Source organism: Delphinus delphis, chromosome 2 (genome assembly GCF_949987515.2).
Source record: "Delphinus delphis chromosome 2, mDelDel1.2, whole genome shotgun sequence".
NCBI classification, from domain to species: Eukaryota; Metazoa; Chordata; class Mammalia; order Artiodactyla; family Delphinidae; genus Delphinus; species Delphinus delphis.
In genome coordinates this window covers 11732521-11757262 of record NC_082684.1, presented here as the reverse complement: position 1 = coordinate 11757262, position 24742 = coordinate 11732521, and the positions used below count along the sequence as shown (strand labels likewise).

The window sequence follows — 24742 nt, the reverse complement described above, 5'->3', positions numbered from 1 at the left end:
TACACTCTAATCTTACTATATACTTAAATGTGCAAGATGACATCACAGGACGATTATAGTATGATTAATTTCCCCAAACATGTTAAAGCCTAGGTTTTTAAGATATCTTATGTATGTATCTTACTGCAGAATGTTAGATAAGAAATGATATTCTATGTTTGTAGATTGAACAGTTCTACCGAGAAATAGGTGTATCTTTAATAGGCTAAATAGGATGTAGGGAAAAGTACTACATAATAAACTGAGGGCCACAGATGTCTCTCATTTTTCCATTTGGAAGAAAACAAACTTTATTTCCTTAAAAATACAAGCCTTCTCAATAAAAGTTTAAAAAAAATATTGCAGGACTTCCCTGGTGGTGCAGTGGTTAAGAATCCGCCTGCTAATGCAGGGGACACGGATTTGAGCCCTGGTCCGGGAAGATCCCACATGCCACGGAGCAACTAAGCCCGTGCGCCACAACTACTGAAGCCCGCGTGCCACAACTACTGAAGCCTGTGCGCCTAGAGGCTGTGCTCCACAACAAAGAGAAGCCACCACAATGAGAAGCCCGCGCACCGCAACGAAGAGTAGCCCCCGCTCACCACAACTAGAGAAAGCCCATGCACAGCAACGAAGACCCAACTCTGCCAAAAAATAAATAAATTTATATATAAAAAAAAATTTGAGCAGCTTGAAGAAATACTTCTAATAAAGTACATTTTATGAGGGGGTAAGTACAGGGGGCCAGGTTCCACAGAAACATATAGTATGGGGACCTAACATTGTCTCAGAAGCTGAGAAAGTTCTGCTGAAGGAAATGTTTAAATGTTCAAACTTCCTAACTAATATTACAGCCAAGCAACAGTAACCTATTATAAAAGAGTAAAAGTTCTTGTCCTTGGCCACAGAACTCTTAAAATAAGTATTTAATGTGACACAAAAGCACTTACATATATACATATTTGCATATGTCCATATATTTCATATTTAGAACTTCATATTTTAAAAGATTATCTAAGGGCTTCCCTGGTGGCGCAGTGGTTGAGAGTCCGCCTGCCGATGCAGGGTACATGGGTTCGTGCCCTGGTCTGGGAGGATCCCACATGCCGCGGAGCGGCTGGGCCCGTGAGCCATGGCCGCTGAGCCTGCACGTCCGGAGCCTGTGCTCCGCAACGGGAGAGGCCACAACAGTGAGAGGCCCGCGTACCACACACAAAAAAATAAATAAATAAATAAATAAATAAAAATTACCTAAGTCTAGCATCAAGTTTATTTTTAGGTAGGATTGTGGGGTTGACTTTCTTGTATAACAGTAAAGTTGGAGCTGTTTCAAATAACTGTATCCTGTATGCCTGTGGCCAACAGTTTTACCTCTGGTTTTCAGATTAGAAAACCAGTCAAGGCATTTCTTTTCTACTGGTCCTTCAAGCTGGTCCCTCAAACCTTCAAAATCTTTTTTGTCATGCATGTGGCTCACTTAGGAAGACAGTATTAGAATCAGAAAAAGATCGATCAGACCTATAACCCAGACCTCCAAACACTAGACCACAAGCAAAAATATGTTGACATTTCTTCTTCATAAACATACTTACTAAACACAGAAGGAGACAAAATGTTCAGGAGCAAAGTTCAGCTACTACTTTAGAAGTATGAACTATTTTAATTATACAGCTTGTTTTTTTAAGGATTGTATAAAGATAAAAGATTATTACAAATCAGTAACTGAGCTGAAATCCCAATATTAGAGACATTATCACAAACTAAACAAGGTAATTTCTGACCATTTATAAAACTTTTTCTAGTTGGTATTGTTTTAATTACATAAGAGTACTTAGTGGAAGGCTGATGTTCCAAGTAAAACAATACTTTAAAGATATGAAAAGGTGTGTAAATTCAGTTTCCTTAATAGCATGTACTTTGTAAGCTAGAGGTTTCAGAATGTGTAACTGGGAAAGTGCTACGGGAATCTTTCAAAGGCTATGTGTATAACCCAAGCTCTGCCAATAAGCTCTGTAACTCAGGGCAAATACCTCACATTTGATTCACCTCTGAAATAAATCATATAATCTGTAAGGTTACTTCCAACTCTAAAATTCTATGACAATTTGTGTTTCAGCAGGTACATGCTACTTGATTTCTCTGCAGTTTAGCTATCTAAATGAATCAGGAAACACGCAGAATAAATGAAAAATGCCTTAGTCCCTCCGACAAGCAGAAAAGGAATACATACACACACACATATATTTTAGGAATATATACATATGTATATTTAAAGGATTTGATAGTCCTTTGCTAAGCAAAATCAAAGTTTGACTACAGGATGACACGAAATATCTTTTTATATTCAACACAGGTTGCTTACCAAAAGACTTATATTTGTGTTAACATAAATAGCACATCACAGCCTAAAAGCACACCCCATTTATAACTCTCTTAAAGTACAGGTTAAACATATATCCATTGAGTGGTATCGTCTCCAGAAGTCTGCGTACTGGGTGTGAGTGTGGATTCAAGGTTTCCTTGGATCTCTCTCAAGGGCTCTCCTTTCTCTTCAGTATTTCTCTCTATTCCCATTTTACTTCTACTTATACAGAACTGCCATTCTTAAATTTAATACCCAATTTTCACCACTTGTTCATGTCAGTTCCTTGAAATATAATTGTCCATGAACCTTGACATGTACTTTTTATAACAGAAGCTAAAAGATGTAGACATCACACAATTTAATCCAGAGGGTATTTAAAAAGTATAAAGAAAGAATTCAGTTGCCAACATAGTGGATTTTATACATTATTAAATGTCTATTTTATCTCCATGGTCTGAAACTTACTTCTCACTCAAGAAAAAAGATTCCTTTCTAAACATTTATTCTATCTTTCTTTGATGGAAACAGCAGAAAAGCTTCTTCTTTGACAAAATTGTCCCAGGGGAACAAAGCAAATGCTTTCCAAATTAGAGCACAAGTCTTCCTTAAATGTCAGTGTGTGATAAATAAGATATCATAGCAGTCTTTTAAATTTCATAAAAGCTACAGTTAAGTTGGTGTTTTTGGCCGTTTTGCAGAGGGTCCATCTGAGTTAGTTCTGTTATCAACGTTATTTTCATCTTCTGCATCATCTTCATCATCACCTTTTAAAATAAATATTTGTTGTATGACAATATGTTCATTGGTTGAAAGAAATATACATAGCTAAAGCAGCTGATAATGAGACCATTTCACTTTAGGGATTAATAGAACAATGGATATATCAAATTAGAAATATGTACAGTTAAAAAGACTTTGGGAATTTTGGTGTTTAAAACCTTTCTTTTCTATCAGTTTTTTTTTGAGATATGATTCATATACCATAAAATTCACTTTCAAAGCGTACAGTTGATTTAGATATTCACTAGGTTGGGCCACCATCACCACTAATTCCAGGACACTTTTCATCTTCCCAGAAAGAAATCTCATACAAATTAGCAGTCACTTCCCATTCCCCTCAGTCCTTGGCAGCCACTAATCTACTTTCTTATCTCTTAGATTTGTCTATTGTGGACACTTCATACAAATGAATCGTAAAACATGTGGCCTTTTGTGTCTGCCTTCTTTCACTTATCATGTTTTCAGAGTTCATTCATGTTGTATAGCATTTATCAGTACTTCATTCCTTTCTGTTGCTGAGTAATATCCATTGTATGGATATATATTTTGTTTATCTACTCATGAGCTGATGGACATCTGTGTTGTTTCCACTTTTTAGCTATTATGAATAATGCAGCTATGAACATTTGTGCGTTTGTTTTTAATGGGAACATGTTTCCAGTTCTCTCGGGAGAACGAGGAGTGGAACTAGGAATCCGTAGGAGTAGAATTGCTAGGTCGTACGACAAATTTATGTTTAACTTTTTGAGGAACTGACAAAGTGTTCTCCAAAGAAGGTACACCATTTTGCATTTCCACCCGCAGTGTATGAGGGCTCCAATTTCTTCACATCCTAGCCAAGACTTGTTATTGTTCTTTCTGATTACAGCCTTCCTAGTGGGCATGGCATGGTATGTCACTGCGGCTTTGATTTGCCTTTCCCTGAAAGTCAATGATGTTGAGCATCTTTTCAGGTGCTTTCTGGCCATTTGTATATCTTATCTGGAGATAAGATATTCAAGTCTTCTGCACATTTGGTAACTGGATTCTTTTTTTTTTTTTTTGGTCATTATGATGACTTTTTTTCAATTGAAGTATAATTGACCCACAACACTGTTAGCTCCAGGTGCACAACACACTGACTCAATACTTCTGTACATTACAAAATGATCACCACTATTTGTCTTTCTAGTGTTGCGTTCTACCACTTTTCTTTCATAATTGTTACATTTTTAAAATTCTGTATTTGTTAAGATATGATTCATATAAGATAAAATCTGTCATTTTAATCTCTACAGCTTTTAACAAAGGAAATTCAAACAGAAGCTTTATAGGGACCTCATTAAATATACAAAAGCATGTCTTCCTGTATGAAGATATTACTGACCCACTATTAGTAGAACAGACAGCAGTTACTTTTCCAGTAAGTAATTTTATATATATATATATTTATATATATATTTATATATATATATTTATATATATTTATATATATTTATATATATATTTATATATATATAAAAATGGCTCTACCTATACCTGTCCTTATTCCAATGATAATATTTTCAACGGATCAGAGAGGAACTTTTGGAGGCAAGAACCAGGACTTCTCTCTCATGGAAACAATCTATTATCTGAAGTTCGTGTAATATTCTGAATTGGTTCCTTCACATTATCTGGCAATCAAGATGTAAACAAGATGGAAAGGAAAGTACAGTACAGTTTAAGCTCCTCTACAGAGAAATTAAGTCCTGATTCTAATATTTAGTTCTTAGGTTCTTCAGCTCAGGGTAGTCAAGACAAGACTTAAAAAAAACGAATACACTTAAAATTTCCCTTTTCTACTTTCAAACTGCACCTACAAAACTGGGAAAGGAAAGGAGTCCCTGACAGTTAAGACTTGTTCATCTAAAATCTGCTGCAATCTTCGGAACCTGCTCCTATTCTGTGACAGATGGCAGTCTTCCAAACTTGTTCGTAATTTTACACCGGGGAAGATTCCTTTCCATCCTTCAACACCCAGCTTAGAATTCACGCCCTCTCTGAAGTCTTCTTGGGTTCTCTAGGTTTGCAATAGCTACAGAGGAGCCTAGGGTCATCCTTCTACTCTTTAATAAGAGTGTTTGTCTGTCTAACCCCTCAGCGGTCAGAGTTCCACAAGGACAGGAACTGAGTTTCATTCTTTCTCCAGAGCTCAGCCCAATGACTGGCATAGAGCAGTAGACGTTCAGCACGTTTTTGTGTGTGTGTGATTTAAATGCAAAGAGAATCGTGAAAAGCAGCCCTGGTAAATGAGCCCAGGTACAGCCCAGATCTGGCGGAAGGTGCTAAGAAGTTTTAGTTGGAGTTCTTCCCCCCAGGCTCACTTTCTCCAAGTTTGCCACTCCACGCAGGCTCCCTGAGCAGACTTTCCCTGGGCGCCCCTGCCCACCCATTTGTCGCTCCAGCACCGTCTCAGAACTCACCGTCCAACGCCTTCTCTGGAGCCGCCGTCACCCGGTCCTGTGCTTCCCGCTGTACCGGGGAGCCGAGGAGGTTGGTCACCAGCTCCCTCATCTTAGCCACGCCCGACAACAAGCCCTGGAAAGGGTCGGCGACGCCCGGCGCCTCACAGGGCACCCGTAGCTGCTGTCGCTGCCCGTCCTGCCCGACGTACTCGGCCAACAACTCCATGGACACCGCCGAACTTCCAAAGCGCGCAGCGATGACGCGCCACCCGGAAGCGGAAGCCAGCTCGCCGCTGGCGCAGGCGGGAGAAGGGAGAGGAGTAACTTCCGTTTGTCGGGAGTCGCTCCTCCCCCTTCCTTCGCTCCCCGTCTCTGGGATTGGTGCCTGGCACTGAGGCCCCGCCTCCTCCGGCCCCGCCCCTCGCGGCCGCTTTTCCCGCCTCCGCCGGGGCCGAGAGGCGGTCCGGGTGACAGTTGAGAATGGCCGGAGCCGGGGAGCCCGCTGGGCGGCAGTCGGAGCTGGAGCCCGTGGTATCGTTGGTCGACGTACTTGAGGAGGACGAGGAGCTGGAGAATGAGGCGTGCGCCGTCCTGGGCGGAAGCGACTCGGAGAAGTGCTCCTACTCGCAGGTGGGCGCGCGGCCCGGGCCTCGCCTCCCCCGGGCTCCCCTGAACCTTCTCTTCCCCGCTGGACTTACCCTCTTCCCGCCTGCCGCGGCCGGCACCCCCGTGGTGGTCCGGGGCCGCTGTTCGTAGTACGTTTCCCCATCGCAGGCCCAGTTGTCCTATTACCCTTAGTCTCCCGAGCCCCCTTCCTCAGCCTGTGTCCAGCAGGGCTCCCCTCCTTTCTCGTCTTCCTCCGTCCGCTCCCCCCCGCCCCCACGATTCTCCAGGCTTTGGCCCTGGAGCGGCTGCTCTTTCCTTCCTTTCCCGTCTCTTCTCGGTGCCTCAGCTGCTTTTCACAACATCGTCCCCGTGACCTCTCACATCCAGACATCTTTGTCTCTACTTTTCGCATCTTTAGAGCATTTATTAGGAATCGAATGGGAGAGTCAAAACAGAGTTAAAGGAGAGAGCTCTGGATTTGAAAATCTCCCCGTGTGGGCTGGGCTCTTGGACAGCTGGTTCCTCTGCAATTTAGTTTGACAAGTGCTAGCTGGGTTTTTGGAGAGAAGAAGCAAGTACTGCATCTGTCTGCAGTCTGCCCCCCAGGGGGATAGACCGGGACCCGAACAGCTGGTGGCAGTGGCAGAGGAGGGGAGGGGAGGAGAGAAAGCATTTGGAAGATGTCGTGAACAAGGATTTGAGGGGGTGTGATGTCTTTGTTTGGTGACTCATCCCATATTTGTAGGTACAAAAATGGAGAAAGGTGGGTAGAAGAAAACTAATAAGAGGTGAGAATTGGTAGGAGGAAGAAGGTTACCTTCCAAGGGGGTGGACTGGAACGCTGAAGGATGTGGAGAGAGATTTGGGGTCATTATGTGGTGCGGACTGAGATCGTAATACCAGTTGTCATCGTTGTCCAGTTGAGTTTACACTGCAAAGTGGTTACATTTTTTTTTAATACACCTTGTGTCAGATGTATTTAATGTTGTCTGGTATTTAAAAACCTTTGGTCACCACTGAAACAACTTTTTCCCTGCTTTCCTTTTTTTAAAAAGTCTGTTTGTAAGTTACCTTTGAAATGTAGTTAGGTTTTTGAAACGGACTTCCTTAACATTTTTTTTATTGTAGTGAAATATGTGGAAAAGTGCACAAACCATGTATAAGTCTTGGGAAAGCATAAACAAAAACACATGCAGGGCTTCCCTGGTGGCACAGTGGTTGAGAGTCCGCCTGGCGATGCAGGGGGCACGGGTTCGTGCCCCGGTCCGGGAAGATCCCACATGCCGCTGAGCAGCTGGGCCCGTGAGCCATGGCCGCTGAGCCTGCGCGTCCGGAGCCTGTGCTCCGCAACGGGAGAGGCCACAACAGTGAGAGGCCCGCTTACCACAAAAAATAAAAAATAAAAAAAATAAACAAACACATGCAGGTACGTACTACCCAGATCAAGAAATAGAACATTACCGGCATACCAGAAGCTTCCTTGTATCTTCCTTGTGTCTCCCCCCTTCCCAGAAGAGGGTACTATCCATTGTCAGGATTTGCTTGTTTTTCTTTCAACTTTTTATTTTGAAACATTTTAAGTCTACAGATAAGTTGAAAGAATAATATTATGAACACCTGTGTACTTTCACATATATTCACTTTTTAACATTTTACAACATTTGTTTTTTCTTTTACCCCTTCATTGTAATAGACTTTCTTTTTTCTTTTTTCCTCAGCCACTTGAAAATAAGTTGCAGACCATGACACTACACCTCTGAATACTTCAGCATACATCTAAAAATCAAAGGGATTCATTTAATGCATTGGTTTTCTCTTTGGTGGAACCACAAGCATTTTCCAAAATTAAGTATGATTATTACTTACATAAACTTAGACACATTCTCCTACATTTTTTTTTTTTTTTTTTTTTTTTTTTTTTTTTTGCGGTACGTGGGCCTCTCACTGTTGTGGCCTCTCCTGTTGCGGAGCACAGGCTCCGGATGCACAGGCTCAGCGGCCATGGCTCACGGGCCCAGCCGCTCCGCGGCATGTGGGATCTTCCCAGACCAGGGCACGAACCCGTGTCCCCTGCATCGGCAGGCGGACTCTCAACCACTGCGCCACCAGGGAAGCCCTCTCCTACATTTTTCTGTGTTGAAATGATTAAGCAGACCAGCTTATTCACAGCTGACTGAAAATATTAAACTTTCTATCACTTTAAGAAAAGATTATATGAAAACAAGCACTAGTGTATGAAACATGCAACAGTGTTTTGGTATTCTGTTGAATAAGCTTTTTTATTAGCCTCAGTGTTTTTTACAGGAAAATCTTGACCACAGGTAATCTGATTTCAGTTATTTCTTAGATCACAGTATGGGCATTAGGTGACTCTGCCATGTTTCTTCAATTTTTTCTCTCTTTTTCCATTTTGGGGCTGTCTTTTAGGGCTCAGTAAAGAGACAAGCACTATATGCCTGTAGTACCTGCACCCCAGAGGGAGAAGAACCAGCAGGAATTTGCCTAGCTTGCAGTTATGAATGTCATGGAAGTCATAAACTTTTTGAGCTATACACAAAAAGGTAAAATGGTCAGAGACTGATGCTGAATGCTTTTCAAATATTTAGATTCTTTTCCAGCTGCACTTTTTTTCTTAATCTTTTTTTTTTTTGCATTCAAAGTAGTTGTGCACTGGTAAAATGTAATGTGTTTTTATATAATATAATTGGAGAGAGCAGTTTTCCCAGAGGGTCTTTTTTTTTGAAATTAATTAATTAATTTTATTTATTTATTTTTGGCTGTGTTGGGTCTTTGTTGCTGCACGCAGGCTTTCTCTAGTTGTGGAGAGCAGGGGCTACTCTTTGTTGCGGTGCATGGGCTTCTTATTGCGGTGGCTTTTGCTGCAGAGCATAGGCTCTAGGAGCGTAGGCTTCAGTAGTTGTGGCACATGGGCTCAGTAGTTGTGGCGCACGGGCTTAGTTGCTCCGCGGCATGTGGGATCTTCCCGGACCAGGGCTCGAACCTGTGTCCCCTGCATGGGCAGGCAGATTCTCAACCACTGCGCCACCTGGGAAGCCTGGCGGGCAGATTCTTAACCACCGCGCCACCAGGGAAGTCCCCAGAGGGCCCTTTAAAATAAAATTATGGTGCAAACTCAACTACTCCTGCTGCTCTGCCATGATTTTATTAGTGTTTGTGTAATATAGATACTTGTCTTTATGCATGTTAATCTCTAGAATTATTAAATCTCTTATTGTTATGTGCTTGGAGAAATTCTGGATTGGATACATGAACAACAACCAAGGTCACTTTTTAGATCCTAGAAGCCAGTTGAAAGGGAAGAGGCTATGACATGAATTTAAAGAGTAAGTCATTAGATTTAGAAGAAAAATTAAAATCGGCTCTTCCTCCTTTGTTTCAGAAATTTTCGTTGTGATTGTGGAAACAGCAAGTTTAAAAATTTGGAATGCAAATTATTTCCTGTAAGTAAGCACCATAACTATAAATGCATGAAAAGTAGCTGAGATTGATATTTGTCCAAGTGGATAAAAATCAAGTATTTTCCAAAAAGGAAGTTCTTATGCTTATTCTTTGTAAATGGAAAAATCAGTATTAGACTGTATCCCATTTATTACTTTTTGGAAAACTAAGTAACCTTTTCAGAGCCTACAGTATAGATTGTAATTAATACGAAGGTTTTGTGGGGGAATGTTCTAAAGTGATTCAGGTTTAGTTATGTTGATTATGCTTATGCTTTAAGGTTTTTAAAGCAAAGGGGATGACTTTAAAAACTGAATAAATAAAACTTGGTAATAATGAGTGGGTTATGTGCACTCAGAAGTTTTTCAGTGCTTTTTGGATTAAAAAAACTATGCTTATTCGCTAACTTTCAATGAAATAACAGAAATGAAAGAGAAAATAAGGGACTTTACATTGTTCAATCGTATTGCTAAAACTGTCATGCTTTTTCCCTCCTCAAAGATTATTTTTAGATAATTTCCTTGCCTGCCTCCTAGTAACCTGGGGGCTTTGGCTATCACAGCTGGGCATTAAGAAGTCTTTTGAAATTCTAGGCCAATGTCAGCTTACATAGGTTGATAATTAATATTTATGATTCATTTTCTCCAATTGCTACAAAGAAGACATAGAAAATAAATTTTAACTTTTCCCTGTATCCTGGAAAAAGTATCCCTTTAATAAGAATGAATTTTTTTCCTTTGTACTTTGAAAGTTAAAGACCAGCTTCTGGTGGGTGGAGATATTTAATGCACAAATTTATTGAATGCATAAATTTCATGATGCATGAAATTATAGTTAAAGTTAGACCATATTATATATTGAAATTAATATCTTTCAGGACAAAGCAAAGATAAATTGTGGCAATAAGTACAATGACAACTTTTTTGGATTGTACTGCATTTGCAAGAGACCTTATCCTGATCCTGAAGATGAGGTAAGAGATTTAGAGGTTAGCACCGGGACTGTGTCATCTCTAGCCCTCACTCCTCAGCCTTTTGTCATATTTGACCCTTTAGCTGTTCAGCAGGGATTTGGGGATTGTGAAAGGATTCTAGATTTATCCCTTCTTATGAATCTGGGCTGGAGCTACAACCAGAACAGATCCCAACTATTATTCTCATTCTTACATCATGAGAATGAAATATTGGACAGGACGTTCTCAAGGCCAGAACTTTTTTCCTTTCCCCCCCTCTTTGCCTGCCTGTTTGCTCCATTCCCCTGAACACTTTCCAGAAAATGACCTTCAGTTTCTTGCATCCCTGCAAGGAAAGAAATAGGGCGTACAAACTGGATCCTCTTAAAAATTTCAGTTAGACGTACACACAAAATTTAAAAAGAATTTTTCTTCTTCCTCACTCCTGTACCTTCTTACCTCCCAGAAACAACCACTGTTAACACTTTTTGGTATATGTATTTTTAAACCTTTTTCTGTGCACATATAAGTGGGTGAATGTGAGTTTTAATTTCTAGTTTTCTTTTATTTTGACAAAAGTGAAAATTCTGTGCATTCACATCTGCAACTTGCTGCAATTCGCATTACCTCCCTGGCCCTGGGTTTATGTCTGAAGTGAGAATACATTACTTATTTATAAAGTTTTATGGGAATCATATATTAAGTAACTGATATGAAAGCTTTGATAATTGCTCACAAAGCAATTATCAAAGCTCACAAAGCTTTGATAATTGCTTATCTTAATGTAATCCTTCTGTAACACCAGTTCATGGAGAATGAACTTCTTTGGCCCCTTGAATTGCTGTTTCTCCCTGTTCCCTTGACTTCTGGCATGTGGATAGCAGTTTTACAGAATTGGTAGAGAATTATTTAATATCTAATTCTAATGTGTGCCAGATTTACTTTGGTATCGCAGAATTCGCTGTAATCATTAACAAACAAATGGCTTTCCCATGTTAGATTCCAGATGAGATGATCCAGTGTGTAGTCTGTGAGGACTGGTTCCATGGAAGGGTAAGGAAAGCTTTACCTTTTAAAGACATTGTCTTTACAGAAAGAGAAAAGATCTTGTCTTTTGGCATTTACTATATTTTACGTTATAATTACTCTTCTAAAAATATAGTAAAGATATGATCAGCATACTAGTGCAATATGTTTCTTTCCCCCAGCTGCATTGGGTCTTCGTTGCTGCGCACGGGCTTTCTCTAGTTGCGGCGAGTGGGGGCTACTCTTTGTTGTGGTGCGCGGGCTTCTCATTGCGGTGGCTTCTCTTGTTGCGGAGCACGGGCTTTAGGCGCTTGGGCTTCAGCAGTTGCAACGCGTGGGCTCAGTAGTTGTGGGGCGTGGGCTCTAGGGTGCAGGCTCAGTGGTTATGGCGCACCGGTTTAGTTGCTCCACGGCATGTGGGATCTTCCCGGATCAGGGATCGAACCCGTGTCCCCTGTATTGTCAGGCGGATTCTTAACCACTGTGCCACCAGGGAAGTCCCGCAATATTTTATAAAATAATGGGCTTTTTGGACAACTTGGTGATCACAAGGAAAATGTTCGATTTTCTGTGTTCACAGCATCTTGGTGCCGTTCCCCCTGAGAGTGGAGATTTCCAAGAGATGGTGTGCCAGGCTTGCATGAAACGCTGTTCTTTTTTGTGGGCTTATGCTGCACATTTGGCAGGTAAATGTCTCTGTGGAGTTGGTATTCCACCAACTTGTGCTGTATGTTCAGAACAATTTGTATGTTCAGTACATAATTTTTATCAACTAGTTTTAATTGGACTCTGGAAAAAAGTATAAGATCTGTTCCTTCTCCACAAGGTGCTTATAGATAGATTGGGAGACTACCAAGAACAAATTTGTACTTAAATGGCGTGATGCAGAGTATGGATGAGACCAGAATTAGAGAAAATGGAGGAAGCAGTTTTGAATGGGATTTTGAAAGATAAAGAGATAAACATTGTTCTTAAATGTAAGACATGCTATTGGTTGGGGAGAGGGTGGTGGTATAGTTTGTCATATAGTGCTTTTATTATACTCTAAGAAATTGACCCCAAACCACTAATCAGCAATGAACGTTCTTGAGGCATTAAATATTTTATTTTATTTGTAATGCTATATGTGTTAATTTATTTTTAAAGTGTCAGTTGTCTCCTGCTCTGGCCTCATAATTTCTTGCCCTTCTCACCTTTAGGGAACACTTCACCATACAAACCACAAGCGGTATCAGACATTTTGATTTGTCTCGAAGCTCTTAACCTTGGTGTGCTTCCTTTCTGTTCATACCCTTTACAATTAAATCTCACTTTCTGCTGGACCTGAATTTATTTCGCATTCATCAGGTTTTCTTAACAGTTCCCCTCTGCCCCTCCTTCATTTCCTTCCCTGTCAGCAGATGGCCTCATTTCCTACTAAACTGAAATGCCATCATGCAAACTGAGTTCCCTTATCATTTCTCTTCTCTCCACAGTATTTCTGTCGCTACACGCACCCTTTCTGATTTCCTTCTCTCATAAAGAAAAGCTGTTGTTTTTTCTAAAACTGCCCTTCTACCTGTATTTGCAGTTAAATCTCTTCCTATTGCCTCTTGCTTCTTGAGGTGTCCCTGTCTTTAACATCTATAGTATTTTTTTTTCTCCTTTACATAGAAAATGCTTAAGTAGTGATTGGTATTTTTAAATGATCTTTTCAGTTATTTGACTCTTTGGATTATGCAGGCATAAACTAAAAAAGTGTTATTTCCTTTCTTATTATTCCAGAGATTAAGGTTGACTTTCTCCTTTTCCAGATTCTGAAGTATGTTTTAATCAGACTAAGTGATTTCATTGGCTAACTGGTCTGTGGATATGTGTGTGTTTTTTCATTGAACCCACAGTAACCAAAGTAACTGCTGAAGATGATGGGTTGCTGCTGAATGTTGATGCGGTAGGTGACCAGGAAGTTATCCAACCTGAAAATGGAGCTCATCATGATGGTGCCCTCAAAGAGGATGTTCCAGATCATGGAAAGGCTGCTGAGAAGGAAGTTAAAGCAGAGCAGATGAACGAACCATGTACCAGCTCTAGTTCTGAAGCTGATCTCCAGGTAACATGAAATCTGAGCTATAAAAGAAATAAAACTTAAGCAAAATTAATTCTGTAACCTATATAGCTTTGGGTTTCAGTTGTACCCTTTGCCTAAAGAAATCCTTTGACAAAATCTAAACTATGAAAACTATGATAGTTTAAAAAACACACTTCAAAACTTAATTTAATTTCAGACAGCATTTAAGAATCAACATCTCAACACAGAATCACAGTCTGGCTGCAAACTTGAGGAGCTTAAAGCTAAGCAGTTTATAAAGAAAGACACTGCCACCTATTGGCCCCTGAACTGGCGTAGCAAGTTATGTACCTGCAAAGACTGTATGGTAAGTACCTGATCAAGTTTCAATATTAGTATGTTTTGTGGACTGATGTCTAAAATAAGAGCACCTGAAAAGTATATTTATGAAACTGATATTAGAGTATAGAGAACTGAAAATTTTTTTATATTAAGCAAATTTATGAAATAGTATTTGCAGTCTGAATGCTTATGGAAGAAATTAAGAATTATGCAATACTTTTTATTAGCTTCATTTCAGTGGAAGATAGCTTATCTTTTTTATATCATAGAATTGCTTGGAAACACGTATTACTTGAAATTTACAGTAAGTCAGTGGTTTTTAAATAAACATCTCTTAGATCGTATAATATCTACTGGGAAGTTGGGAGGTTTCTAAAAGATTTGGGCAAAAAGAATAAAACATTCAAGCAACTCTGCTAAAAGGGTCAGGTTTTTCTGGGTATTATTTAAATAAATTTTTAGTGATTCTCATGAGGTTGACTTTCTGAGAATGACATACAGTTCTAATGGGGAAACTGGTTTTATTTTTTAAAGAAAATGTATGGCGATCTAGATGTCCTGTTCCTGACAGATGAATGTGACACAGTTCTGGCTTATGAAAACAAAGGCAAGGTTGACCAGGCAGCTGACAGTAGAGACCCTCTAATGGACACCCTTAACAGCATGAACAGAGTCCAGCAAGTGGAACTTATTTGTGGTAAATATTGTTTGTGAAAGTTCATGAAGTTCATGAAGTTTCCTTCACCATTAAAAAAACTTATGTATAAGGAAGACAACTAATAACCTATTTTAATTTAACACAAAGATGGTTTAAATTTGGAATTGTATAGTAGGCCTCACCTACACTTGCTTGATTGTAATGTTGCTGGGTATTTAGCTGCTATTTCCATTGAATTAGGGTTACATGCTAGAATAATTACATGCTTGAGAAACCATAACATGCTATTTTGATTAAGGATAGATGTATGAGTAAAGAATAAAAGGAAATCAATTTCTTTTTCCATCCACTGAAATAATTTTCATTGAACATTACATGTCATCTTTTTGAGCAAAGCATGCCATCTTTTTGACAGTTCTTGAGGATACTTCAGTGGTTCACAGGAAACCACTAGAGGGGAAACATTCCCAAATCCTTAATTACAGGCTTTTACATTTTTTCCCCCAGTATGCGCAGCCTATTTTAGTGATTTCCATCCTAGCCATTTCTACTCGGATGCCACCACTTTTGTGCCCCTTTTTGGACATTGATTATTCCTGTCTTGTATTTGTAACTGTTTGATTAATTTCCTTTTACCTTTATTGGAGTAAAAGCTTTCCGAGGATAGAGGCTGCATCTAAAACATTTTTGTAGCCCTCAAGGTGCCTTGTACATAATATAAATTGTTGAGTGAGTGCACGAGTTTTAAAACTTAATGTTTGACAAGTCCAAGATATTTCAAGCACTAGAATTCCAGAGAGATGGAAAACTTTAAAAAAAATTCTTAGCTAATCATTTTGGGAATGAGGATATCTCTGTTTTTTGAGGGTTTTTAAATGAAAAAGTGTCCCAGATGTCAAAATGGAGGAATTTGAGAGAAATTGAGAACAAGTTTCTATGCAGATTTCACTTAAAGAAAAATGTGGTTTAGACTAACATACTCAAATGTCAATGGTCAAGAAATACTTTGTTTCTAAATGCAAATGGCTTATCTAAAGTTTATGTCCTTTTTTTGGTGTTTTGATTTAGAATACAATGACTTGAAGACTGAACTTAAAGACTATCTCAAGAGATTTGCTGATGAAGGCACAGTAAGTTTAGTTAGACTTTTAATCAGAGCCTTGTATGTTTGGAATAAAGTATCTTTTTTATTGAAGTATAGTTGATTTACAGTATTATTTTAGTTTCAGGTGTATAACATAGTGATTCAACATGTTTATAGATTATACTCCATTTAAAGTTATTATAAAATATTGGCTACATTCCTTGTGCTGTACAATATATCCCTGTAGCTTGTTTATTTTATACATAGTAGTTTATGCCACTTAATCCCCTACCCTTCACTTGCCCCTCCCCCTCCCTCTCTCCACTGGTAACCACTAGTTTGGTCTTTATATCTGTGAGTCTGTTTTGTTATATTCATTTGTTTTATTTTTTAGACTCTACATATAAATGATAACATGTAATATTTATCTTTCTCTGACTTATTTCACTAAACATAATAACACCCTCTAGGTCCATCCATGTTGTTGCAAATGGCAGAATTTCATTCTTTTTTATGGCTAATATTCCATTGTGTGTGTGTGTGCCACATCTTCTTTAACCATTCTTCTGTTGATGGACACTTAGGTTGCTTCCATATCTTGGCTATTGTAAATGATGCTGCTGTGAACATTAGGGTGCATGTATCTTTTCAAATTAGTGTTTTCAGTTTCTTGGATACATACCCAGAAGTGGGATTGCTGGATCATATGGTAGTTCCCGTTTTAGGTTTTTGAGGAACCTCCATACTGTTTTCCATAGTTCATTTTCTTTGATGAAGAAGATGACTGAGAGCTTAATGCAGGCAGAGGAAAGGGAAATAAATAGTAGTGAAACACCAGTGGACTAGCCACATCAGGAGTCCTTCCCAACCCTCCAGATGAGGGACGGAGCAGTCATGCCTGATCTGGAGAGAATCGTAGCTTAGGAGAGGGCCATTGGATCAGCCATACTGATTCTCTCAGTCCTGACCTTCAAGCAGGGATTTTTGGAGAAGGAAGGAAAAATGAAAGCCAGACCGCTTTTCTGTGATTTTTGAGTTCTAGTTTAAAATAAAACAACTTTATATTGGGGGGCTAAAACATTTCTCTTGCTGGTTAGGACGGTCTATATGCTTTTAAGGGTGACACTAACTCTATAATGTATAAATTTTTTTTTTTTTTTTTTGGCCACGTGGCACGTGAGATCTTAGTTCCCTGACCAGGTATGAGCCTATGCACCCTGCAGTGGAAGCAAGGAGTCCTAACCACTGGAACGCCAGGGAATTCCCATGTAATCTTTTAAAATAGTTTTCCAGGGACTTCCCTGCTGGTCCAGTGGTTAAGACAACACACTTCCACTGCAGGGGGCGTGGGTTCGATCCCTGGTCGGGGAACTAAGATCCCACATGTCACGGGGTGCAGCCAAAAAATAAATAAATAGATAAAATAGTTTTCCAGATGAATTTACAAATACCTCCTAGCCCTTTACTACTCATACATTTATGATGGACTTTTTCTTCTAAAATACTTTTTTATCTTCCAAAGGCAGATATAAAGCAAAACTTTTCTTTTCATGGCCTACAGTTGTCCTTCTGGACAGAAAATGTTTTGCTCTGCTATAGCTAGACAGACAAATGAAGTCAGACATGGGTCTGACGGACACTCGGGACGTGCCCGGAAACTTGTTTTCTTGGAAGAAGTCTCTGCCAACCGAGTGCTTTCTCATAAATGTGGGAAAAACTTGTAGCTGCCTGGATATCTGGCAATGCTGCCTTTCTGCAAAATGAATTGTGAAGTCCAAAGTTAAAGAGACTTCCTAAATGGTTTTCTCATTTTTAGAGAATGTTCCTCACTGTCACTAGGGACGGACGTCTTCCTGCTTCCCAGCAGCTCTTAACAGACAGTTATTCTCGTTTCTGTTGCAAAGGCTGTCCTCTGCTTAATGCAGCCTCAGGCTTCTCTCTTACTGGAACTAAGAGGGTCTGTGGGTGTAACTGTTTTGGGGTTTTTTTGTTCTTTTTTTTAAATAAATTTATTTATATATTTTTGGCTGCATTGGGTCCTCGTTGCTGCATGCGGGCCTCACACTGTAGTGGCTTCTCCTGGTGCAGAACATGGGCTCTAGGCACGTGGGCTTCAGTAGCTGTGGCACATGGGCTCAGTAGTTGTGGCTCGCGAGCTCCAGAGTGCAGGTTCAGTAGTTGTGGTGCACGGGCTTAGTTGCTCCACGGCATGTGGGATCCTCCCGGACCAGGGATCGAACCCGTGTCCCCTGCATTGGCAGGCTGACTCTCAACCACTGCGCCACCAGGGAAGCCCCGGGTGTAACTGTTTTAACCTTGGCACTGTTAATGGACGTTCAGGGTCTTTCAGTTGTGTCAAAGCACATGCTCTTGCCTCTGCTTTTGTGTAGTTTGTGGTTGCTGTGCTCTTTATTGATTTTATTACACACACACTTAAATTCACGTAAAAGAAAAAAAGTAGGTATGTTGTCTTTTTCCATTCATATTTGAAACAATTTTATCCAGTCTTCACATGTCTCCCAGTGTATGGATCTTTGTGACAGCTAGAGCCATTCTTTATGAGTTTGAGATTATCTGATGTGATGATTTAAAAGGACAGAAAAATATTTTTTATTGTTTGTTTTCGACATTACAAACACCTTAAATTGTCATAAAGCTCATCTGCTTTGGTTGTATTTGGCTATAGAAGAGAATGCTAATAAGGTCTGGGTGTTGTCATATGAGGGACTGCCCTTTATTTAATGTTTGTGTCTGACTAAAAACTAATAATAACACTTAGACACTACAAATTTTCTAGGACAAACCAATAAAATGATTCATTATTGGACCCAGGTATTTATTCTTCAACATTTCTACTCTGCATATTGGCTGTGACCATTTGAGGATGCCTAGAAACTCTAAAGATTACACACTCTAATTTGTGTAATTTGTGGGCTTTTAGGTCTCCTCCTACTGTTTCCTTGCCAGAGAAATGTCCTTGTATTCCTTTCAGCGTTTAATGTTTGATCTGAGCTAGGGGCAGATCCTTCACGTTGGAACTCCCCAGCATCCTATTTACTAGCATTTATAAGTGTGCATTCCCAAGCCCAGGGCCCTAGAGCTCTGAGCTGTGGTTGCCTCAGAGTGCGTTAGCATCTCTATCTTGAGTCTGTGAGGGGTTCTAATTCCTCACAGGTTGACCCCCGGCTGACTCTTGGTGCCTGTGAGACTGGTGTGTCAGCTGCCAGTCTGGTGTGGAGTTCTTTCATTTCAAGGAGTTGTCAGATCATGTCTCCCCGCAGTGAGTTATTCAGGTTGCCTGTGCCATTTGGGGATGTCGCGCTCTTACCCCTGGGGAGTGGAGAGGGCGGTTTTCGCTTTACACACAAGTATTTGTCCTCTTTCTTACTTCTCTCTCTCTCTCTCTCTCTCTCTCTCTCTCTCTCTCTCTCTCTCTCTCCCCCTCTTGCTCACTGTATTACAGTGCTTTCTTTTTCTCTTTCCCTCCCTCTCCCCACCCCACCTTTATTCCTTTATAATAATAAGAATGTGTTACCTTTGTACTTAAAAACCATGTTAACAAACCTGTCAGTTGCGGCACAGACTCACTCTTGGGATGCGCAGGGACTCCTTCCGGGTAGGCCTGGTTTACTTTTTTATCCATATTTCCCCTTATTTTCTTATTTTTGATATTTTATTTTGCTAATAGAAACACTTCTATGTGATGTTCTAGTCCTTTTTCCGATAAAATACAAGATAAATTTCTCATTTTTATTGCATAACATGATTATTCCATTTACTGGGGGTACTGCTTCCATAGTTTTTGCCAATTATTTTTCTATTTATATAGCAAACATCTTTAATTTTGGACTCTTGAAGAGGGAAGAGTTTGGGGGTTCCTTTTTTTTTCAGTAAAGGAGAGAGCACAGATCTCAAAAAAAGCAGATTCTGTTTGCTGTGGGTGCTTGGGCGGGACTGAGGGACGTTCCCGAGACGGCTGTGCCGTGGGGAGAGCAGCGGCCTCGGGAGACCATTGGTCTCCTAGTTTTCATCCTGGCTCTGCCACTTGTCTTCTCAGCTGATACTCACTGAGAACTTGCTCTGTGCTGGGCAGTGTTTCACAGGTGTTACATCTCATCTGCTCTTCAAACGGCCCTGTTAGGTGGGTGCTGCTTTCATCTCATTTTAATGAGGAAACCAAGGGCGGTGGTGGAACCCACGCTCCGTACCAGTGTGCTGTCTGCCTACCGCGTGACTCTGACTGGCCAGTCTCTGAGCCAGGATGAGCTTGTCTATGCAATGGAGATAGGATAATTAATTACACATTAACACAGTCCTTATCAGCAGTACTGTTGGACTTGATTGTGAATGTTACAACCAGTTAGTGCTGTTCTGTGATGTTCCCTTTCCTAATTTTCGCTCTCCCTCAACAGGTGGTTAAGAGAGAGGACATCCAGCAGTTCTTTGAAGAATTTCAGTCAAAAAAGAGAAGAAGAGTGGATGGGATGCAGTATTATTGCAGCTAGACTGGAATATGGCGCCTTCTCGTCCAGCCAGTGAAGATGCCACTCACTGTTCCAGGGATAAAAGAGGCATATTTCACCTTCGGTCCTCATTCTGTCCTCCCTGGAGCGGCCTCCTCCTGCTGATTTCACAACCAGCGTTCTTTCTGACTCAGCTAAATGCAGCTCATTCCACAGACTTGAGCCCCATCACGCCAGTCCAGCCAGGGTTATTTGCTCATGAGTATCAAGAAGTTTGATTTGGTTTTGAGAAAGTAAACTAGTTTTTGTTTTCCCTTATGATTTGCTCTTTAACTCCCGAGTGTGTCTGCCCTGTCACAGAGCCGCTGTCTTCCAGGACCTGCTCTGTCAAGTTCTCTTCTGTCAGCTCCAACCTCTGTAGATTCCCCCCACCCCTACGATCATGGTGCCTTGGGTCAAAGCTTCCTCAAGCCTGTTCTGCCCCTTCTCCCACATCTGTTTTCTGAGCTTTGGTCACAGCTTAGAAGGGATCTCAGAGCTTGCTTCCTCCAGGCTGAACCTCCGGAGTAGCCAGGACTGATGGTTTTCTGGCCTAGATGTTTATCACAGGCAAGGAGATTGGCTGATGGCAGGATTGAGGAAGACTACCTTTGTTACAAATTTTACTAAAAAATTTAAAGTGAAAATTTCATTCACAAGTCTACTGGCACTAGAATATTAGAATTTCAGTACTGTAGTGCTCACAGGGCTTCCTGGAGAAAATCTGCCATTATACTAGTCCCTCTCTACTGCCTAGAAAATAGACCGGGTACTACCCTGTGAAATCATGGTGGTTTACAAAGTCCTCTGGGTTTCTTTATATTATCAGGGATATTCATAAGCCTAGATTATAAACAGACCTATTTTGATATTGTTCTGTTAAGAAAATGGTATTAGAACCCCCAATAAATTATTATTTTTCCCCTTAAATCTGTGCTGAAGAAAAAAGCTACTGGCTTAGCTTACTTGTAGCGAGCAGGGCAGTGAGTGCTCTGTTTTGGGAGATGATGTGGAAGAGATCCCATGTGCAAATGATGAGCTTTATGTATATAAATGTTACTGTCCACAGCTGAGTCCCTAATGACTGTGAGATCTTTTGAAGAACCTCATGGGATGTTGTATAAAACCCCATATTTGAGGGGATGTCCTTTCAGTTGGTTTGAAATCCCTTTAAAGCCCCTCAGTCTATGTGGAAAACACCTTTTGATAAACAAAGAGCCCTCAGTTGCTCTCTCCCTCTGGAGGAGCGTGGTCTTTCCTGACAGTAGACGACACACTTTGAGGTGTGAGACTATACACATTTGAGGCTTTGGGGCCACAAGTGTATATTAATATTTTTTGTGTGTCCAGCAGTCACAAGTGCCCACCGATCCCTGGATAAGGTGAACTAGGCCTACAGAAAGTCAAGGACTTAAAGAAATAGTACAACTCGTTTTTCTGCATCAAACCTCCCAATTACAGATCCTGATGAAGAGTGACGTGTGGAGCTGGAAGGTCTTGTGGCCACAGGAGATGCCTGTGTGCTCTGAGCTGGCCTTGTAGAAAGGGTGGAAAGGCTAGGGTGAGCGCTCACGGCATCTTCAAGATGGTTTACATCCCCAGCTTGGGAACTCTGTCCCAGGTCTGAGGATTTTTGAACCCCCTCTGCAAGGTGGCACTAGTTGTGTACCGTTGTGGCCTGAAAGTTTATATCTTCTCAGACATTTGATTTAACTATCAGAAAGTTCCTCCCTTCCTCGTGACAGCTCAGGACCCCGTCTCGGAGGTGACACATTACTGTGCAGCACAACACCAATCACCCAGTGGTGAAGGGCTTGTTTTAGGAAAGGTACTGTTCCTTTTACATTAACCAGAAAACCTCTTTTTTTAACCTGTTGTTAACAACTAGTTTTCTTATTGACTGTATTGGACTGTCTCTTCTTGTAGAGACTGATTTTGGCCAACATGTGGCAGTTGATATTAATGCATGTTTTATGCAAAACAGGAATATGATATTAGTTACTTTTAAGGAATTCTGGCATTGTATGTGCATTTTTGTAGAATTGTTACTGGACTTATAATTACATACTTAACTCTAATAAGGTTTCTGTAAAATTTAAATAAACCAATTCAGAATAGTGGTTTTTCAGATTGTTTTTAGTCACTTTTTTTTTTTTTTAAAGAAGACGTTGCGGGTAGGAGTTTATTAATTTATTTTATTTATTTTGCTGTGTTGGGTCTTCGTTTCTGTGCGAGGGCTTTCTCTAGTTGTGGCAAGCGGGGGCCACTCTTCATCACATTGCGCGGGCCTCTCACTGTCACGGCCTCTCTTGTTGCGGAGCACAGGCTCCGGACGCACAGGCTCAGTAGTTGTGGCTCACGGGCCTAGTTGCTCCGCGGCATGTGGGATCCTCCCAGACCAGGGCTCGAGCCCGTGTCCCCTACATTAGCAGGCACATTCTCAACAACTGCGCCACCAGGGAAGCCCTGTTTTTAGTCACTTTTAAATGTACACAGCCTCCCTTTGCAGGCTCTAAGAAAATGGGTCCACTCTGGCAGCTCTGCCTGCCCTGGGGCCCTGCTGCAACAGAGGGTATGGTTCCTGTCTCTGCAGCTGTTTTATCAGATTCAACCTGATCCCAGGTCCCGCCAGCAGAGCTCCTTCACTGCCCTCCCCACCCCCATTTTAGGACACCTCTGAGGAGGGAGGGTCCATGATTCCCTCTGGGGCCTAGATGAACAGAGAACAAAGAAATGGGTGGTCATGACCTATCGCAGTGTGTTCAGGTCCTGCTGTGTGCAAGGGAGAGGGCTGGGAGCCCACAGGCCAAGGAAGAGATGAGGTCCACCTCCATGGTAGCCATTATTTTAAAAGTAAATGTGAGAACAAACCAAGAAGCCAGTGCAGAGGCCCATCTTTGGCCTCCCCGCAGCTCTCGCTTCCTTGGAAATGAGTCACACTTGAGGTCATCACCCGTGGTGAGTTAAGCGCAAGTGAATGAAGTGCTCTCTGTAGGCCTGGAGCTGCCCGCATCTCTGAACACGCAGGATTACAGGGAAACAGCAGTTCTCCCAGCTCCCCCAGAGGACCCTAGTGGACTGGAAGAAAATTGAAAGAGCAGCCCCAGTGACAGTGGGACCTTGGCAGTGACCTAGTGAAGCTCCCACGGAGGGTGAGTGTGTTCTGGGGATTGTGGGGAGCACAGGAAGCCAACCCAGCAGAGCTCCCGGGAACCAGTGAGGCTGCCTCCCAGTCAGCTCACCTGGAAGTGGCTGCCAGGCACGAGCTTTGGCCTGACGGGCATCCGGCATTTGGCACGGGGCCAAAGCCATACTCTACTCACTTGTGCCCCGAACCACTGGGCCTTAGACGGGTTGTGTACCATACTTAGTCACAGGATCCCTAGGTTGGAAGGGATCTGAGAAGTCACCCAGCCTCACCTCTCGGGAAGGGGTCCCTCCCTCGTGGGTGATGCTCAGAGGGGACCAGCGCTGGTCTTGGCCACCGGGCTTCCATGCCTCCATGCTCTTGGTGGCAATGCCTCCCCTTCCCTGCCGGGTGACTTGAGGCGCCTTGGTCTTCTCTCTCAGCTGTGGGCAGAAATCCTGTGAGCCCTGTGGAGCCCGGCTTAGGAGAAGCCAACGGCCTGGAAGGTGGAGGGGAGAGAAAACCAGGCCCTCGGTGATGCGCGCACTGAGCCCCTGGATTAGTCTTGTCTGAAGCTCATACAGCTCGTAGACTTTTCCGTAGCAGGGAACACTTCTGCGGTCCTCTAGCTCCTGCTTCTGAGCGCTTCTGGTGACACAGTGCCCCCTACTGCACACGGCACTCGTCCCCTGCTCTCCCAGTCTTGGTGCCTTTTCCTGTGGAAAAAGTCTGGATACTTCTGGACTTTTCCACTGGCCTCCCATCCAAATCTTTGTTCTGGTCTTCTCCCAGGGACTCCTTGGCTGCCCCCGCTTAACTTTGCCTCAACTGCATCCCCCTGGAGATGGCTGGGTTTCTCCTCAGCCATCTGTCCTCCTGTTGGAGCCTGTGGCTTGTGCTACTCTGTTTCTCCCACTCACGTCCCCGACTCCTGGCTTCCCTCTCTTGCCTCTGCCTCAGGCCTTAAGGCTCCTGGATGCAGCTGACCTGTAGTTAAATGAGCCAAATTGAAAAGTTCTACAGCTGTATTGGGTTCTCCAGAGAAACAGAACCAATAGCGGATATATACACCCATCTCTCTCTCTCTCTCTCTTTCTCTCTGTGTCTCTCTCTATATATCTATAAAACAAGGAATTGATTCACATGACTGGAGGCTGAGAAGTCCCATGATCTACTGTCTGCAAGCTGGAGACCCAGGAAAGACAGTGGGGTAGTTCCAGTCCCAGCCCGAAGGTCCAAGAACCAGGGGAGCTGATGATGTAAGTAAGCGTCAGTCCTAGTGCCAGAGGAGACCAGTGTCCGAGCTCAAACGGGCAGAGAGTAAATTCTCCCTCCGCTTTTTTGTTCTATTCAGGCCCTCAATGGACTGAATGATGCCCACCACAC

The 24742-nt window shown here is 41.8% G+C and overlaps 2 protein-coding genes across 2 annotated transcripts; one reads left to right on the top strand and one right to left on the bottom strand.

Annotated features, from left to right (window-relative positions):
* Window positions 1-1130: 1130 nt before the first annotated feature.
* GON7 (GON7 subunit of KEOPS complex) lies at window positions 1131-5815 on the bottom strand. The gene is made up of 2 exons (XM_060003342.1): window positions 5572-5815; window positions 1131-3111 (listed from the first exon to the last, which is right to left on the bottom strand). The coding sequence occupies exons 1-2, from the start codon at window positions 5777-5779 to the stop codon at window positions 3017-3019; spliced, it is 303 nt and encodes a 100-aa protein (XP_059859325.1). The 5' UTR covers window positions 5780-5815; the 3' UTR covers window positions 1131-3016.
* A 173-nt stretch (window positions 5816-5988) lies between these two features.
* Window positions 5989-22339, top strand: UBR7 (ubiquitin protein ligase E3 component n-recognin 7). Its single transcript, XM_060004008.1, has 11 exons — window positions 5989-6183; window positions 8587-8720; window positions 9560-9620; window positions 10496-10591; window positions 11570-11623; window positions 12177-12282; window positions 13477-13685; window positions 13861-14010; window positions 14520-14682; window positions 15712-15773; window positions 20140-22339. Exons 1-11 carry the CDS (start codon window positions 6034-6036, stop codon window positions 20230-20232), a joined length of 1278 nt encoding a protein of 425 aa, XP_059859991.1. The 5' UTR covers window positions 5989-6033; the 3' UTR covers window positions 20233-22339.
* Window positions 22340-24742: the final 2403 nt, after the last annotated feature.

Coding starts and splice junctions, on each gene's coding strand:
- GON7 (XM_060003342.1), bottom strand. CDS start 5,779: ATGGAGTTGTTGGCCGAGTACGTCGGGCAGGACGGGCAGCGACAGCAG. Junction 3,112..5,571: donor TCCAGAGAAGGCGTTGGACG/GTGAGTTCTGAG, acceptor TTATTTTAAAAG/GTGATGATGAAGATGATGCA.
- UBR7 (XM_060004008.1), top strand. CDS start 6,034: ATGGCCGGAGCCGGGGAGCCCGCTGGGCGGCAGTCGGAGCTGGAGCCC. Junction 12,283..13,476: donor TTATGCTGCACATTTGGCAG/GTAAATGTCTCT, acceptor TTGAACCCACAG/TAACCAAAGTAACTGCTGAA. Junction 14,011..14,519: donor GTACCTGCAAAGACTGTATG/GTAAGTACCTGA, acceptor TATTTTTTAAAG/AAAATGTATGGCGATCTAGA.